At 40.3% G+C, this 17,304-nt stretch overlaps 1 protein-coding gene across 1 annotated transcript; it reads right to left on the minus strand.

The window, feature by feature from the left end:
- Positions 1-166: 166 nt before the first annotated feature.
- Positions 167-3,264, minus strand: f9a (coagulation factor IXa). The gene is made up of 8 exons (XM_034544262.1): positions 3,201-3,264; positions 2,882-3,069; positions 2,773-2,797; positions 2,427-2,540; positions 1,889-2,023; positions 1,481-1,794; positions 1,232-1,349; positions 167-759 (listed from the first exon to the last, which is right to left on the minus strand). Exons 1-8 carry the CDS (start codon positions 3,262-3,264, stop codon positions 167-169), a joined length of 1,551 nt encoding a protein of 516 aa, XP_034400153.1.
- Positions 3,265-17,304: the final 14,040 nt, after the last annotated feature.

Genomic DNA, 17,304 nt, shown 5'->3' on the forward strand with positions numbered 1-17,304 from the left:
TTACCAGCAGATGGGAGTGATGTGCTTTGATGTAATTGTACACAGTCAGTGCATTGCAGGTATGACATGATTTTAATTTCATACGGTATAGAAAGACATATCACATCATGAGAGTATCTATACAACTTTTTAAACATACTTATATATATTTTCTTCTTCAAGTTAATTATTCAGGGTCAGGGTCTTCAACATCCAATGCCAGCCTCTGTTTAGTTAATCCCATCACATGGTTTATCCAGCGATAATAAAGGGACAGCCGGGTGTACACGCCATACTTCCCTTGCTTTGCACATTCTTCCCCCCAGCTCACAATGCCTGTGAGGAACCACGTGTCATGAATACTGTTTGTGTGAGGACCGCCACTGTCCCCCTGACAGGAATCTTTGGCCTCGTCATAGTATCCTGCACAGAACATGACTGGAGTGATCCTGGTACTGCTGCTCCGCTTGCACTCCGTCCGATCTGTGAAGGGAACCGTGACTTTCTGCAAAGTCTCAGCTGGGGATCCGAGGTAGCGTGTTCTGCCCCAGCCGCTGACCGTGGCCGGGGAAGACTCCTTCACTAGTGCCTCAATGAAAGCCATGGGCCCGATGCACACGGGTCGGACTTGAGTGGAGAAGAGGATGGGGCTTTTGAGGTAGAGCAAGGCGATGTCGTGGTTGTGCGAGCTCTCACTGGCACTGTAGCGAGGGTGCACGTGTTGCTCCAACACGTCATAGTCCTGCTCTGTGCCCTCGTTTATTTTGATGTCATGCTCCCCTGCGTGGAGAAATTAGACATAACGGAATGCCTTTATAGGTTTACTCTAAAATAAAGCAGATGCAGTCGATGTCTCAAGGCAGATGGCAAAATAATTTATAAAGTATAATAAAATGCATGAAATTCCAAATGAATTTAAGGATTACAAATTACACTAGGGCTGCATGCAATAACTATACATTTGATGAATCAGTTTGTCTATAAAGTGCAAAACAAGATGACTTCTTGAAATTGCTTGTTTTGACGGACCAAAACCCAAAGATCACTTTACTATCAAATAGGACAAACAGCAAATCCTCAACTCAGAAGCTAGAATCAGGTATTGTTGTGCTTGCCTCAAACTATTAATCAGTTATCAAAATAGATGACAAATCAATGTATCTCCTATTTGTTCAAGCCCTGCTTTACATATAGCTCCATCTGGTCTTAGCTGAGGGGAAACTATAGTGTCGTTGGTGGCAGTGGATCTCACCTACTCTGATGAAGAAGGAATCTGCTCCCAGGCAATGAGCAGCAGTGACAACCCACCGTTCGCTGAGAATGGAGCCGCCACAAAATAACCCACCACTGTGCCGCTCCATCAAGGCTACCTGAGTGAAAAAGGGGGATAAAAGACATGAATAGCGACAAGAAAGTGAAAAAACTGCAGCTGCTGTTCGTCTCCCTCTTGTATTATAACAAAGCCTTACATGCATCAAATACTTGTACTTCCATACAATACCTGCCATGGGATCTCTCCTGGGGTCACCACCTCACCACCTACAATGCGTTTAAAAGGCCTCGCCGGCTCCTCAGTTGGGACCTCGGCATCACGGAGGACCCACCAGGGCAATTTCTTTCGAGATTGGTTTTCTACAGAGTAATTTGTAGCAGGAAAAGGCACCGGTGTGCTGGCTGGGGTTGAGTGAGGGGATGTTGTAGTGTTGATACTGGTCAGTAAAGTGTTCTGCAGGATTGAATTCCCACGGCCCAACAGAGACCTTGTGGACACTGCACTTCCCTCTTTCAGGGCAGTTCTGCCACATGGAAATTCAGCTGGTGATGTGAGAAAGGAGAAGTCACATTGTGGAATTTAAGAGTCATTATTGTGATTTTTAGCAGATAATTAATTCTGTATATGTATTATTACTTTCTGGTTCACAGTTAAGGCCGTCCTGCAGCAGCACGTATCCTCTCGCACAGGAGCATTTTGCTCCAACGGTTGCCATCGATTCACAGAAGTGCATACAGTCCCCATTGTTCACATCACACCTTTTTGTTATAACTGAGGAGTAAAAAAAAAACCCAAATATTTAGTTCAAACCCAGGAATGATGACGTGAAAATAACAGTTTTATGACTTTGAAATGTGAATCTATCCTTTAAGAGCACCCGTCACACTGTCAAATGAAGGGGTGATTCAGGTAAATGCAGTCTACTCACAGTGAGGGCACTTTCACTGCTGCTTTCAGAACATCCAAAAATACAAACAATCTAATTGTGGGACCTGAAACTAGACTGATGCTTCAAGCCATTGATTTAAATTAGAAACGGAAGAAGGGAAAACAAATCTGTTTATCCTTTGAGACTAAGATCTGATCCCATCTGATATTCTTAGAAACACTGGATCACGTAACATACAATCTAATTTCTTTTGATCACATTTTAAAATCGAGCCACAGAACGTACCGATCTCACAGCTACGGCCAGTGAAGCCAGACGTACAGTTGCAGGTGTAGAATCCGAGGTGGTCCTTGCATGTCCCTTGGTTCAGACATGGGCTGGATTTACATTGATCGCCGTCTAAAGAAATCCACACAGACCTCAGCAGTCAATCATCGAATTACCTCATTTTTTACAATACTAAAGAAATGTTTACTCTGACATTCTCTTATGTTAACAGGTTTCTCTTTCTACTTTTTTACCTAAGGTTACACAGTTCCGCATTACGAGAAGATGAAGCGGGTACAATAGAAGCGCTGAGTGAGCAACAAACAGTCGCCACTGTGACATTTTCCATTAAAGACTTGCTCACCTATGTATCCCACCCAGAACTCCATCTAAAATAAAGGGAAAAGTCTCCGGTGAGTACGGACAGTAAAAAACAAAATATGTGAATACAAAATGAATAAATAAATACCCACTGTCTTTTGATCATCTTCAAAGTACTCCCGGGCCTCTTCCAGGACACATGCCTCCTCCAGACACTCTCTCTCCAAGTTGCCTTCCAGCAGCTCCTCAAACACGCCGCTGTTGTAGCGTTTGTGTCTCTTCAGGACGCTGTCGGCTGCCCGGCCGGACAGGAACACTGGGCCCGAGGCGGGAGCTGGGGCTAGATGGAGCCAAAAGGAAAACGTAGCTAGTGTTTAAGAAACGGTGTTCTTATAATTCACCATCACAACAAATATGTACAGTGCAGAGATATTGTCTTCTGTATGAATACAGTTAGAAACATAAAAATACCTCCATAGCCCAGCTGAAAGTTCAAAAGCAGCAAACATAAGTAAGATAAAGATGCTCGTGCCATTCCCAACAGCTCTGGTATCCTGACACAAACATACACGGGACATTGGCTCCAAAGTGCAGAGCTCTGTTTGCACATCCTGTCTGAAAACACCAGTGTGTCAACATCCACAAGGACTGATGCACTTTTTTGTTTGTATGTAAACAAACACACATTGGGGATACCAGAAGAGACCATTAACCCAGTTAACCAGACCTGTCTCACCGAACATCCCCAACGAGGATACTTAACGTCTGTCTGTTTTCACCATGAGTTGCCCAAAACACATGAATTATTTCTATTTAGTTACAACTTGAAGCTTTACAAAGCATTATAATAAACAAATGTGATTTAAAATAGACCCAAATAAACACATTTTGTCGCCATCTTTATGGTTTAATTTTAATTTTATTACGATATTGTTTTTTCACAACTTTAAAGAGAAAGAAATGTCAACTCATTGAGAAAACAAGGCACTGCACATAATTAAATATTTCTTGATTTCCCCTTTTTTTTCTTTAAATCCCCACTTTATAATTTACATGGTTTTGTTTTTTAATTACATGCATCTATTCTTCATCTTCACAGCTGTCCCCCCCGTGTGAACACTGTCATACAGTGCAAATATCTTGCTTGCATTTTGTGGAATTCCATAAACCTAAATCAACATTAGAAGTTAATCTAAGTTTCATAAAATCCATCTTCTCTAACCCTTTCCTCTGCCCAGATAATATGCACGTTAAACCTTTGACCACAAGATGGCGAACACACTCCTCAGTCGTTCAACATAAGCAGCAGGGCAGTGATACATCACGTAGCCCGTTATGTATCAGAGCAGCACAGACACCACGTGACCAAGAGGGCTGAGGAAAAGATACCAACATGTTTAAAGAATAAAACTACATAACGCCACAGACGTGTGTGTATACTGTGTGAGGCAAGACACAGTTCATTCAAGATCTTTTTAATAATTGATGTACCGGTATGCATTTTACATTTGACCCTAATTGAACTATACTAATGCACAAAATGAATGCACTCAAACAAAAGTGTGACTCCCAGGACACATTAGGGCATGTGCAAAAGGAAGGAAATATTAATGGAAATATTTGGTCAGTGGTCAATCAATACACAAGATGATGATGTAGTGGTCACGAATGATGAGAAGCATGTGCTGAATCAGCGTACCAACTCAAGATTTAACTTTAGCGGTCTGACGTATGAGATGCAACCCACACCTGGCTATGAAACCCCCCCAGAGGGAGTCCAAAGTCTTCTCGAGGGTTTGCAACTATTGACCGGAGGCATTCATATTTCATTGAATCGTTCACAGGCTGAATAATTAATTAACTTGAGTAATTAACACTGTCTGCTCAATACCAGAGCTTCTCAATCGTTTCCAGCTTGGATGAGTGTCAGAATAAAGTAGTCCCAACTATCATCCAACACATTTCTGTATGTACACTCTGCACTGGCCTCGTTGAGTCATATTCCTAAATGTAAGTCTGTTGCTGAGCCTTGTGGAGAACGGCACGCCTTCGTCTCTCAGCCTCATAGACCCGTAGTACGCACAGGAAAAATTAGCAGCTATTGTTTTCGCTATTATCCCTGAGGTGATGACTTTAGATGGATGGTGTGGGTGCATGACTGGATAGAAGGAAGTACAATTGTCTGGGACTGACCATTGATTTATGGAGACATCTCTGTCTTCTCTTTTTCTTTGGCAGCACCGCACAGCTGGGGAGTATATGTCAGCTCCAATTACATTAGTCACTACATTGGGAGATCGAGTCGGGGCCTTGCAGAGGATGAAACGTCTTGATGCTTGCTCAGCGCTATTGATTATTACCGTGCAGTGTGTCCCGGGCTGCAGGAAACCCAGTCTTCGGTCTCTCACCAGGGATTCAGTGCCATTTGCAGAGGGCCTATGTTTTGATGTGGATTAAAACTTCTTCTGTAGTTATAGAGGTCAAAAAGGGCAGCTTGAGGATGACAACCATACAGTTGATTTATTCATACTCAACTTGGAATATTTAAAGGCTCAATCGATCAGATAAACACGTTTTTTTTTTTCATATCGCAACGCAAGTTTTCCCGAGACATTTTTCATAGAGAGCAGGTCTAGACCGTACTGTTTTGCAGAGATACATGAGGATAACTGCATTACCAAAAAACTCAACCTATTATTTTCAAGTGGAAGACTCAGTCAGGTTTACTCCCAGAGTGACTGTTTTGTGATATCGTATGCTATACTATTATTTGTTTTGACTACTTTCACATCTAAATGATATTATGTTTGACATTTTAATGTGTATTACACATGTACTATGAGTTTTTTTTTAAACTTTTGTGATAAATTGTAATAAGACTTTTCATGAAATTTGTATTCTATTAAAATGACAAATTGCATTTATGACAATTAATAGTATATATAGCATATATATATATATATATATATATATATATATATATATATATATATATATATATATACATATACATTTTCTAAAAAATAGAATAGAATACTTTTGCTTATTGTAGTAGTATAATACGTTATTTTTACTGGTGTTTTACATTTATTGTTTTTATTATATTTTTTAATTTTATTATATTTTTATTGTTATGCACCTTTCACCAAGTAAAATTCCTCATATGTGCAACGTACTTGGCCAATAAATGATTCTGACTATTTTGAATGCATTTTTCATACGATATGATTAGTTTTTGTAAAAGAATATAATACCATGACTTCTTTCTGTCATAGAAAGTGTCATTGTACAATAAATTATAATCTTTCTCTAATCACATTTTTGTTTTGTCATATACATTTTTATGATCAAATGACAGATAATAACTATAAAGATGAAAGAGAACTGTAATAACCAAACTCACAGACTGAACCCACTTGTTCCACTGGGCGTACTCATTACAGTTCAGTCTTGTACAGTAATATCCACAGGGAGCTCCTATGATGCGAGCTGTGGAAAGAAGCACTGCGGGCCTCAAAGCAGCGCTCCACCGCCGCCTACTCCACATAAAGTCATTGACATTAATGTGATATTTGAGAGTCTCGCTCCGTTAATTAGCAAAATTAGCATTAGTAATTTGAAAACCTGATGTTTAACATCTTCACAATTGGTTTGATATTTCGCAGAAGACGGAGAAGGAGTGTTTGGATGTACGGCCTCACAACATCAGTCACAGTCCAAAAGGCTGTTGGAGGCATTTCAGATGAAATCCTGCCAGGAAAGTGTAAAAAAGAAAGGTTATTAACCCATGATGCATTGCTGACATTCCTGTATGATATGAAACACGTCCACAAATCCTTTACTCGAGTGCAAAGGGAAATAACTGGATTGATCAATAAAATCATAGTACTCCAATAGAGTTTTTCAGTCCTGGTGCGATTCTATTTTAAACTTATTAAACCAGTAAGTGGGTCAGTGACCCTTACATTGGTTGGTCTAAAATAGTTCATAGGTTTAGCAAAATGTGTAAATCATATGGGTTTTAGTTTTCTTATAACCACACGTTGAGGTACAATAAATGATCTAGTGCCTGGCTTTACATGAGTCCACTTAAATTCAATTTCAATTCAGTTTTTTATGTATAGCCCAATATCACAAATTACAAATTTGCCTCAGAGGGCTTTATACGACATCCCTGTCCCAGGACCTCACATCGGATCAGGAAAAACTCCCCAAAAATAACACAGGGAAAAAAGGGAAGAAACCTTCAATTAGCCATGCTTCAGCCCGACAATAGTGACCCAGAAACACAGGACTATTATGAGTTGGTTCTGTGAGCCGTGATGCAGCCGAGCTGACAGACGCTGGCGGCTCGGGGATGTTCAGCCACCGTTAATGAAAAGTGGAGCTCCCATCCCTTCTAGTCAAAAAGTGGCTGCAAAGCTCACCGTTTTTCTGCTGAATGTCAAAAAATGACTTTTCTCTACATTTGACAGAGATTTGCACTACATATAGTGAAACAGGCCTCAGCTGCTAATAACTTAACTGCTAATAATAATAATAATAATAATAATAATAATAATAATAATACATTTATTTATATAGCACCTTTAAAAACAGAGTTTACAAAGTGCTCTACATATAAGCAAGGTAAAATCATAACATCAATACAAGTAAACATTTCAGAAAATACATGAGGCAATGAACACAATAGAGGAATAGAAAATTACAAATACAAAATAAAGCAGAACAGACAAACTAAAATAGGGGAAACTGCATAAAAGGACGATATCACTTAAAAGCAGTTCTATAAAAATGGGTTTTAAGAAGTGATTTAAAAGAAGCTACTGATTCTGCTAATGGACTGATGAAGACTTTATCACCAAACACATGTAGAGCATCTCTCCCACAGCTAATCTATACGCTGGCTCTGTGACATGAGAGGTATAAAAATGCAATCTGAGGAGCGACCAAGTCAATTATGTGGTGCGTCATAGAAAGACGTGACAGAAATAAGACGTCCTGTACACCTTTCGACCCTGACCTCTTTAGCTTTTAAATAACTTACTGACCCTATTTTGACCTGTGGAACTGAGGTCAATGCCCTGAGCTCATTTATGCTCCGAGATAAATGAACTGGTGCAAGTATAGTGTTTTATGTAATACACAAACACTTGTATGGTCTTCATTTTCAATCATCTATGCTTGCATCGATTAATCGCATGTTTTTTAAAATCGATTAATCGCATGTTTTTCTGTGATTAACTGCGATTGATCGCATTATGCGCAAAATTCAAGAATGAATTCAAAACTAGTGCATTGCACGCTTTTATTTAAAAGTAATGTTATCAGAACATTACAACAACAACAAAATTAAAAAATTAAGCAATTACATTAACCCCGCCGCCATCTTTGTAGTTCGCTCCGTTTCATACAAATCGACGGAGCGTCTTGAGGCTCATACGCGACGTCTTTCGTTGTGTTTCCTATGCTGCGTTCACACCACACGTTGGTGTGATCGCAGCATGAGGACGCTCCACAGACCGACCTCTTCCTCTGCAGGAATCAGTCTGCAGTCCGCAGCTCTCCACTTGGCCGAGGCATGTGTTCATTGTTCCTGCGTTGGTTTATCAACAGTTCTCCCGCACGCCGCAGTAGTCTGACGAAGTTTCGCTCCACTGGTTGTTTCAATGCTGCGGGACGCCTTTAAGACGTACTTCATGCTCGTAGTACTTCATGCTCGTAGTACTTAATGCGCGTAGTCCTCCGATGATAAGATAACTCCAGTTTACAGTGGTTACAAATAGCTTTGCTTTTATTAACTACGCCGTCTGGTAGAGATATATGAAAATGTCCATTTTAAAAGTGCATTTCTTCATGTTCTAGGACAAAGTGTGCAGCAGCATTAAGCTCATCCCAATGCAAAAAAAAAAAATGCAGTTAACGCATGATGAAATTATTATCGGCGTTAATGGATTGCTGCGTTAACGCATTAATAACGCGTTAACGTGCCAAGTCCTAATTATATATATATATATATATATACATAGTTTATATGTAGTTTATAGTAAATCCACGATTTACTTAGTTAATCCACAATTGATATGCTTCTCACAAGTCGTAGTGATTCATGTCACTTTTAGCCCATTTTAAGATTGTTTGTGATAAATCACACCCACATTACACAACATACGGACACATATTCTACAAACACTCCTCGACCTCCAGCTTGTATCCACATGTGTCATCAGCACGCTGAACAGGCCCAGCCTGATTACCTTATCAGCCACACTCAGAGCTTGAATCAGGCTAACACCTGCTGTAGAATATTGGAGCATTAATCACCCTCTAACACCTCCCCGCCGGCCCCAAAGAATGATTCTGAGGATCAATTCCTCACAGCATCCATACGGGCTCCTCCACAAATATCACCGTGGGTGATTTTCAGTCCAGCTAAGTGACAAATCAAGCAGCTCCTTCGCTATTGGTCCGGTGTTAGTCTGTCAACCCATGCGACTGATTTATAAGTCAGCTCAGTGTGCAGATGGGCTGCTGTCCATGCAATTGGAAATTGATTTTGACTGAATGCAATGAAGGAAAAAATACACTTTCAGCTCAATGTACATAGTTTCCTTAAAAATAGAATCTGATTAAAGAAATGTGTATAGTACATGGTAATATCAATGGAAACAATAACATGAACATTTATACAATCTGTTGCAAATCAAAACAAGATCATTTTTTGCAAAATTATGTATTCAGTCATTTATTCAAGCTTTCAATGTTTCTAACATTACTCCGTTCATTCTCTTTGCCAATAATACTAATTTGTCATGGGAATTGGAGAAATATGTTATGACAGCCAATCACTTATCTATAAAAGTAAGGGCTTGACTGACACACCCCTAGAAAAAATAACTAATCTGTTTGAATTACATATTTTACAAGTATTGGAGGAAACCGCATGCAGCATCTGAAACATGCACTCTTTTTACCAAATGACATTGTGCTGCCCTGAGTGATTGTTAGTAACATGACAAATAACCTGAGCTATACACTTCCTCCACTGGACAATGGACACTGACATGCTGCAGTTCAGGATGTGCGGTAAGCACATGAGCATTTGTGTCATGAATAAGTTTTAGGAATGCTGAGAACAGTTTTTTTAGTTCCAAAGAAAAATCTTCCAAACACGCATTACCAATCAAAATGCTGTGCATGCATACACACTAATAACTGAAGTGTATCGCTGAGTCAATAGTCAATCTAAATCTCCATGCTTCAAAACGTTCATGCAAACATAGTGAAACCTTTGTGGAAGTTACATGAATACGCAACCCAAAGTAGGAAAAACATATCTTACAGTGACATGTCTCTCATAAGAATGTTTAAATACATGTTTCATAAGGTGACGGTGCATTTTCTAGCATAAATCCTGCAATCAGCAGACGAACAGAAGTGATTCAGGGCTATGCGTTGGTGGAGACGGCCTGTGATGTGACATCAGAGGTGACAGACTGTGAGTCAGGGGTTTGTTTGGGCTGCAGGGCTTTGCTTTAAACCGGCTGTGGGTGAATGTAACACTGAACTGCTGTCCTGCTGGAAAGGTCAAAGGGGGTCACGAGCCGGGGACAACCTACTGGCACGTGCACACTCTCTAACCCTCGCTCCGTCTACCTCATTCCCAACATGCGTTCATGCCCTGCTGGTGAGAGGGAAGAAGCCACCAGCACCTTCTGGAGCTTTATGAGGATATAAACCCAGTCAGTGTCAGTCTCAATCCAAACACTTCACTACACCATTATCATGGCCAAAAGTATTATTTAATTTTATAAATGAGAGAAAAGGAAGCATTACACTCACAATACGAGTGTCGGGAGGAGAGAGAGTCTCTACCATAGGTGTACAAAAAGAGGGATTTAACCTTTTAAGCTCCAAGCTATTTTCTAGGTTTCTGCTCGAAATATCATACCCAAACTAAAAAGGGTGTAGCTCTGCAACCACAAAGGCTATTTGAATAATGTTGGTGTTATAATAAAGGCAACACATGTGGGCTTCTGTTCAGATGAGTACATATTAGTATACATGTTACTGGTTAAGAGTAAATAAAGATGAAAGACAGCAAAAGTTGAATTTCCAGGTTCGCCTAGAAAAAAAAGCACTTTCAGGATGATTATCTCTTGGAAAGATGCACAGAAACAGAAAAGCACATCAGAGATCACAGCACAATATGTGACCAGCCTCTATGCAAAGTTTGACTTTGAAAAAGTAAAGCAGAACAAAGTTAGAGAGAATTTAGTACAGATTAAAATGTGAATGGGCATTTGGGCAATTTTAATTTTTCTCATGTACCAAACCATATATTTCACTTTTATATTACTTATGGTGTTAAATACATAAGTATACTTATACTTATGGTGTTAAATACATCCAAATATAGCAGTCTTTGTTGATTAGAAGAAAAATTATTTTGTTCCCCAAAAATAAGCAACATTTGTGTAAGCGCTAAATCGATTCATGTTGCTGTGTTCCTTTGCTCATATCTCAGAGATGCTTTGGTGCAGAAGGATTTTGAAAAGACATTTACAATCTGTGTGGAGTCCTCTTTCTTTTTGCTATCTGGCTTTTTCTGATAGCACCGAGCTACGGGTTTCTAGTTCCGGAAACGTGCTGAGTGGGCTGACTCCTGACAAAATGATGATTATGATATTTTCACAATTCTTTCAGTTGGGGTTTGAGTTGTGTGGAAATGGCTTGTAGCCCAAGTTCTCTTTTTTAATTTGATGTATAACATCAATATATTGGCTCATGTTTATTGTAACTATGATGTGTAAATCGGCGCCCAATTAGGCGCCATGGGGCATAAAAGGTGGTTTAATCAGACAATATCATCATATGTGTATTATTAACATGGTATCAATATTTCATTTCTTAAAATATCACGGTAAATAATCAAACTATGTATACTGTAGACTTTATAGTATGCCATATAAATGTCATTGTATACTCAATCCAGCAACAACTTGCATATTATGATGAACAGAGATTTTAATAAGAATGAAAATGTTCCTGAGTCACTCATTTAATGCATGTATAATAATAATAATAATGTTTCAGCCCTATCATAAATAATAACCATGAGTCGTGAAACTATAAACGGAGGGGACTGAAAGCAGTGAGCTTGTTCTTGGGTATTAAATTATGATTTAATAACAATAAAGAGGCACATGGACAAGGACTCAGCTGTCTCCATAACAGGATTATGGCAATAACTAGAAGGACAAGTACAAACTCTATCGGGAATAATTCTCAATCAGTCAAGGGATGAAGATGTCATCTGTTACAGGCTATATTAATAAATAACTATAATGCAAAGATACCTGACTAGGGATAAAACAAATTAAATGTACATAGAGTATTGTAAAATATCATATACCATGCTGTGAACTTTGAAGTCTGTGTGTGCTTGAAGGTTGTTCAATTTAAAATTAAGATTACACTAGATTGTTTTATGCATTCAGTGCACAATGTTAATAATGTAGCCTGCTTACAGTACACAGAAAGCAGTCCCAAATGCAACAATGCAAATAGATGGCAAACACTGGAAGCCTGGTGGCATTACAATTAGCTCCATTTGAGTTCAATTTGTCTTCATGACTAAAGAGAAAGAAATAATATGACTGAACTTTTTAAAACCTCAATGATTTGACCATGTAAGGCTGAACCACTTGTTAAACAGGCCAAACAGGCCACGTGATCTCAGGAAGAGTCCTGTTTCCTCTAAAAATAGCATCTATATAGATCTTGTGACCCTCAACCTGCAGGTCTTCTTCCTCTGCTGCCACTGAGTGATAACAGACCTGCAGGGTCAAGAGATGTGGCATAGGACCTGCAAACATCTGACTGGGATTGGACCAGGACTTCTGATTGATAGCTGATATACGATTTATCCTCAGAATTATAATTATTATTTTATCATAGAGCCTGGAAGTGGATTCGGAGGCTTGAAAACAATTTGGATTTTTGACTTGAAGCTTTGCTCACTCACCATTTGGAACTGAATATTTTAACGTGAGTTCAAGTGAAGGATGAGGTTACACTTTTATGCTTAATCTTTACAGGTTTTAAAAGGTAAGAACTCAATATTAAATGCATATTGTTGACTTGCTGGAAATAGCTTTCATAATTAGTTTTCAAAATATTGAATATTTTCTTTGTTGGGAAGTAGTTCCAATAAAAGAACTGTGCACAGTGACAACACTGATCTTTAGGGGCAGTTATCCCAAAACCTGCGCAAATAAAACCCACATTTTTTTGCAGGGAAAGACACCACAAGAGAAAGAAAAGAAAGGAAATGTGATTTTTGTAAGTTTGGTGAAATAACCATTTAAAAAGGTGAACTGGTGACAAAAGAAGATAACTAATTTCTGAAGGAGGATCTGCCAGGTGGCAACAAGTATAGATTGGTCTGTGCTGTGGTCTCATCAAAGAGGTCGATTTACTTTGAAAACAAGCTAATTATGTCATTGTCCTATATAGTGTTTCTAACAATTGTAATAGGTTTTAGAGACAAAATACACTATTATGTTTATAAGATGAAGACACTTTTGTGAAGGTGGACATTGCAGTCTTAAACTTACAGCACCTTCGAGTGTGCAGTTCCATATACCCAAACTGAACCAAGCTGTGATTTTCACTACATTTTGAATGGAGTGATTTAAGTTATCTTGTTTATGCTCATAGTATTACAACATACCTTAAAAACGTACTGCACAGCACATGATTGTCACAGACAGGCCCTGATGAGAGAATATTTTACTGGAATATTTCCTTTCTCTAACACATCTAAGAAACCACAAAATTAATTAAGCCTCAGCCTCAGTTTTTTGCACTTTTTAACCTCCAGCGAGCGGTTCGTCGCAAACGACATCTCGCGCATGTCACATGCGGTGAAAGACGATCATACGAGCTAAATGCGCACGCTGTGTGTGAATGAGATGACGCATCGCTCTGCGAAGGCAACTGATTGAGAGCAACAGCAAGATGGTGTGCACCGTGCGGCACAACCTCCTGCTTTAATTCCTCGCCGCGTCCACAACGCAGCTCGCACGCACACACCAACCGCACGCACGCACGCGAACGGCGCTCGTTTTTTCACCTCAGCCGCGCAACTGAAGTCAAAGAAGCAAATGTCCACGGTGTGAATTGGCGCTGTGACGGCAGGAATCCTGTTGATTCTGCCTTCCGAGCGTTTCGAGGAGCAGCTCATCATCAGTGGAAGAGCCAGACAAGAAGACCTGGTCGCTCAAGATACACTGGCTGACACATCTCCCCCCGAGGCTTGCTTTCACATAGGACGGTGTTTTGACCTCGATTTTCTTTTTTCTTCTTCTTTCTTTTCAACGTTGATTGAAGAGCTCTGGGAAGAAGAAGAAAAAAACAACAACCAAAAAACAACAACAACAACAACCTGCGCCTCATTTCTCGTCTTTTTGCTCTTCTCCTTTGTCACAGTACAGCCGGTCGTGATTTTTGCATGCAACATAATTGGATTCGTGGTGGGAGCATTTCCTTTCATCAATGTGCATTGATGTAGCAGAAAACGTGGAGGAGATAAGGTAGGTTAAAGCCACCACGGGGAGGCTTGTGTGTAGAGATGCACACAGTCAGCAGGCTGTTCTTTGTGTTTATTTTAAAAATGAAACATCTGGGCTCTTCTGTCATGCCCCTGTGTTTAGAGACCACCAATAGTTGGCTGTTAACACTGATATCCAATTGCCATCTCCCAACAGCACCTTGCTTCTCGAGTGGACCCCACGGTCCATTGTCTCGGTCTATAGCCTGAGCGCTTTAACGCCATCGCTGCCGTTATTGTGTCACGAAAGGAACATTTCTGATGACTATTTCTCTCCTCGCAGAACCCTTATCTCAGCACCTGGAACCTGTGGTGAGGATTTCACTGAGGACAGACGGCAACTAAAAGGATTTCGATTCTTGTCTAAATCGGGAATTACACATCCAAACTGGGATCTATGAGCGGAAAAGTGGCGAAGCCTAAAGAAGACAAGGATGCTTCCAAGGGTAAGAGGCGAGCCCCGTGCACAGCCTGCTCTGCCCCTAAATCACAGGTTTTCACGCGACCGTGCACCCATTCCTCCCGCACACAAACCGCACGCTGTGCTCAGACTGAAAGCAAGAGCAGCCACTGGATGGTGAGCCATATCCAGCACGGTGCACGTTGCTGTCTGAGATCCGAGCAGTCGCTGCCACAGGCCCACGAGCCGCACGGCGTGTTGGTTTGAGATCACATGCTTCACTTGCATTGACTTGGGGGATCGACCGAGACAATTATGCAAAGGGAAGACCCAATACGCCAGTGTCACACGAGGTGGAGAATAAGAATGATGGTATGGCATCAAAAGTAAACATTAGGCTATAGCGCTGACACTGATATCCCTTTGTGTCACTGGCCCTCTGTGGAAATGTCCCTTTGTGTTTCTCGCTCGCCCCTCATCCGCATCCTGATGCGCGCATTGTCGTCACGAGCGCACACTCGTGGAGCGCGCATGCCTTTTCGGTCTCGCAGTCCGAGTTTAAGACCTATCGCGTGAGCATAATCAGCAGCTCCTTCACCTCTCAGTCAGTAAAGAGGTAAACTGCCTAGCCATTGCCATGGACACGGGCCGGAGACAGGGTTGCCAGAGAAACCTGGCGGTGGGAGTCACCCGCTCCATCTCCTTTACGCACCGGCACACACATTAGAGCATCAGAGTCGTGGTGCTCAGTTTTCTAAATGACAAAAAAATACAAAAATAAAATGAATTAATCACATGGTGGTTAACAATGACGTAGTTTTATTACGTCAACAAATGTGTTTCCAGATCTGATTGCAACAATCAGACTGGAGTCCTTTGTCTTTATATAATTTCTATAAGCTAAATATATGTCTACGTTCTATGAATAAACACCAGTGTGACACAATAACAACCTGCTCTGCACTTCGCTTGCCCGTCGAACCCTTCCTGTTCATTTACAATTCAATTGGATCCCCTCGTTGTCAGGTTGCTGCTCTGTTTAAGGTGCTCACAGCAAATCAATAAGTCTAATTGGCTTATTTTGGCAGCACTGCTTCAAGTGATGATGTGACAGGTTATGTTACTATAAATACATATCGTAATGGTGGCACTGAAGTAACCCACTGAACAGAACCTGCATGCAGAAACTCTCCTCATGCTATTGTCAGTTATTGAACCATGTGAGTTATTATCCTCCAGCAGTAGCAGCTCAGAGGCCAATTATTATGATGAACTATTGTGATAAGAATATTTACACAGCTGCTATACTAAAGAGACTGCACCAACTTGAAATAGGTATCAACTGACAGCCTTGACAAAAACACAAGACCTGAATAAAACACCTTTTCAGCTATATATCATAATTTACATAATGAGCCCTACTTTGATGAATATCTCCTTTTTATGTTAATGATGAAAGGTAATCAAATGAAGAAAACCCCTCCATCAAACTTCAACATTTTTGAGATGACAACAATTATTTCATCTCTTCAATCCTGAACATTTATACAAATATTGACCTGCCGTGGGACTGCGGCACAAATAGCTGGATCTGTTCTCTTTGTTTGTGATTCATGCTTTTTGCCCCGACAAAATGCATGTAACAAAAATAAAGATACAATTAAAACAAACCAAACACCAGTTACAGGATGGAGATAGCATGAGCTGACAATACAGTGGGCAAAATATGCTCAAAAGAATTGAATTTAAGATTAACCTCCACGGCACCTTTTGCTCTCATCTCCCACTGGAAATCAATGGCACATTGGAATTGCTGACTCACTTAAAACCTCGTGCAGCACCATCTCCAAAACTCTCAAATGAGATCAAAAAAAAGAAGAAAAAACATCCTTCACCTTAACCGAGAAGGCTCATCAAAGTGTGCTCTAGTTTTATTTTTACACAGCAGAAAGCCAAAGCCAAAAACAACAGAACTGCAGTTCATTATCTGCATCATTGAGAGGGTCACTTGGTGCCAGCTGTCCTCCATCAGAGCCTTGAATGGCACAAGAGCAGGAAATTTCATCGGGGTGGGGAGGGGGGCTCAGTACCGACCCTGCCAACGTTGGCAACCACCTGCCACACAAATTATTTTAGGGAAACAGTCCATTAAAGCCGGAACCACCTGCCATCTCTACCGCCTTTTTTCTGCAAGCTGTTAGTGGAAGCTTCTGACTGCCCTCCTTATTCAGAACTCAAGTGAAAGTCGGCATTTCGTCTCATCAACCGCATGATTTTGGAGTATCTCAGTGATCTCTGCTAATTTGACCAGACTGCTAAATTGACATATGAATGTATATAATCATTATTATATTACTACTTTGACACAAAGCTATAAGTTTCAACCCATATCCAGCTCTCTGAACATGTACACCCAACTAGAGCTGAATACCGATTCAACATAATCCATATAGCAGATCTTGGAAATTGAGTGAAGGTTTAGAAACCCCGAAAGGTTATTTGACACAATAATGTATTGATACGAGTTCATTGGGACAAGCTGAATAGAAATTTAATAGATG

This window comes from Cyclopterus lumpus, chromosome 10 (assembly GCF_009769545.1).
Source record: "Cyclopterus lumpus isolate fCycLum1 chromosome 10, fCycLum1.pri, whole genome shotgun sequence".
NCBI classification, from domain to species: Eukaryota; Metazoa; Chordata; class Actinopteri; order Perciformes; family Cyclopteridae; genus Cyclopterus; species Cyclopterus lumpus.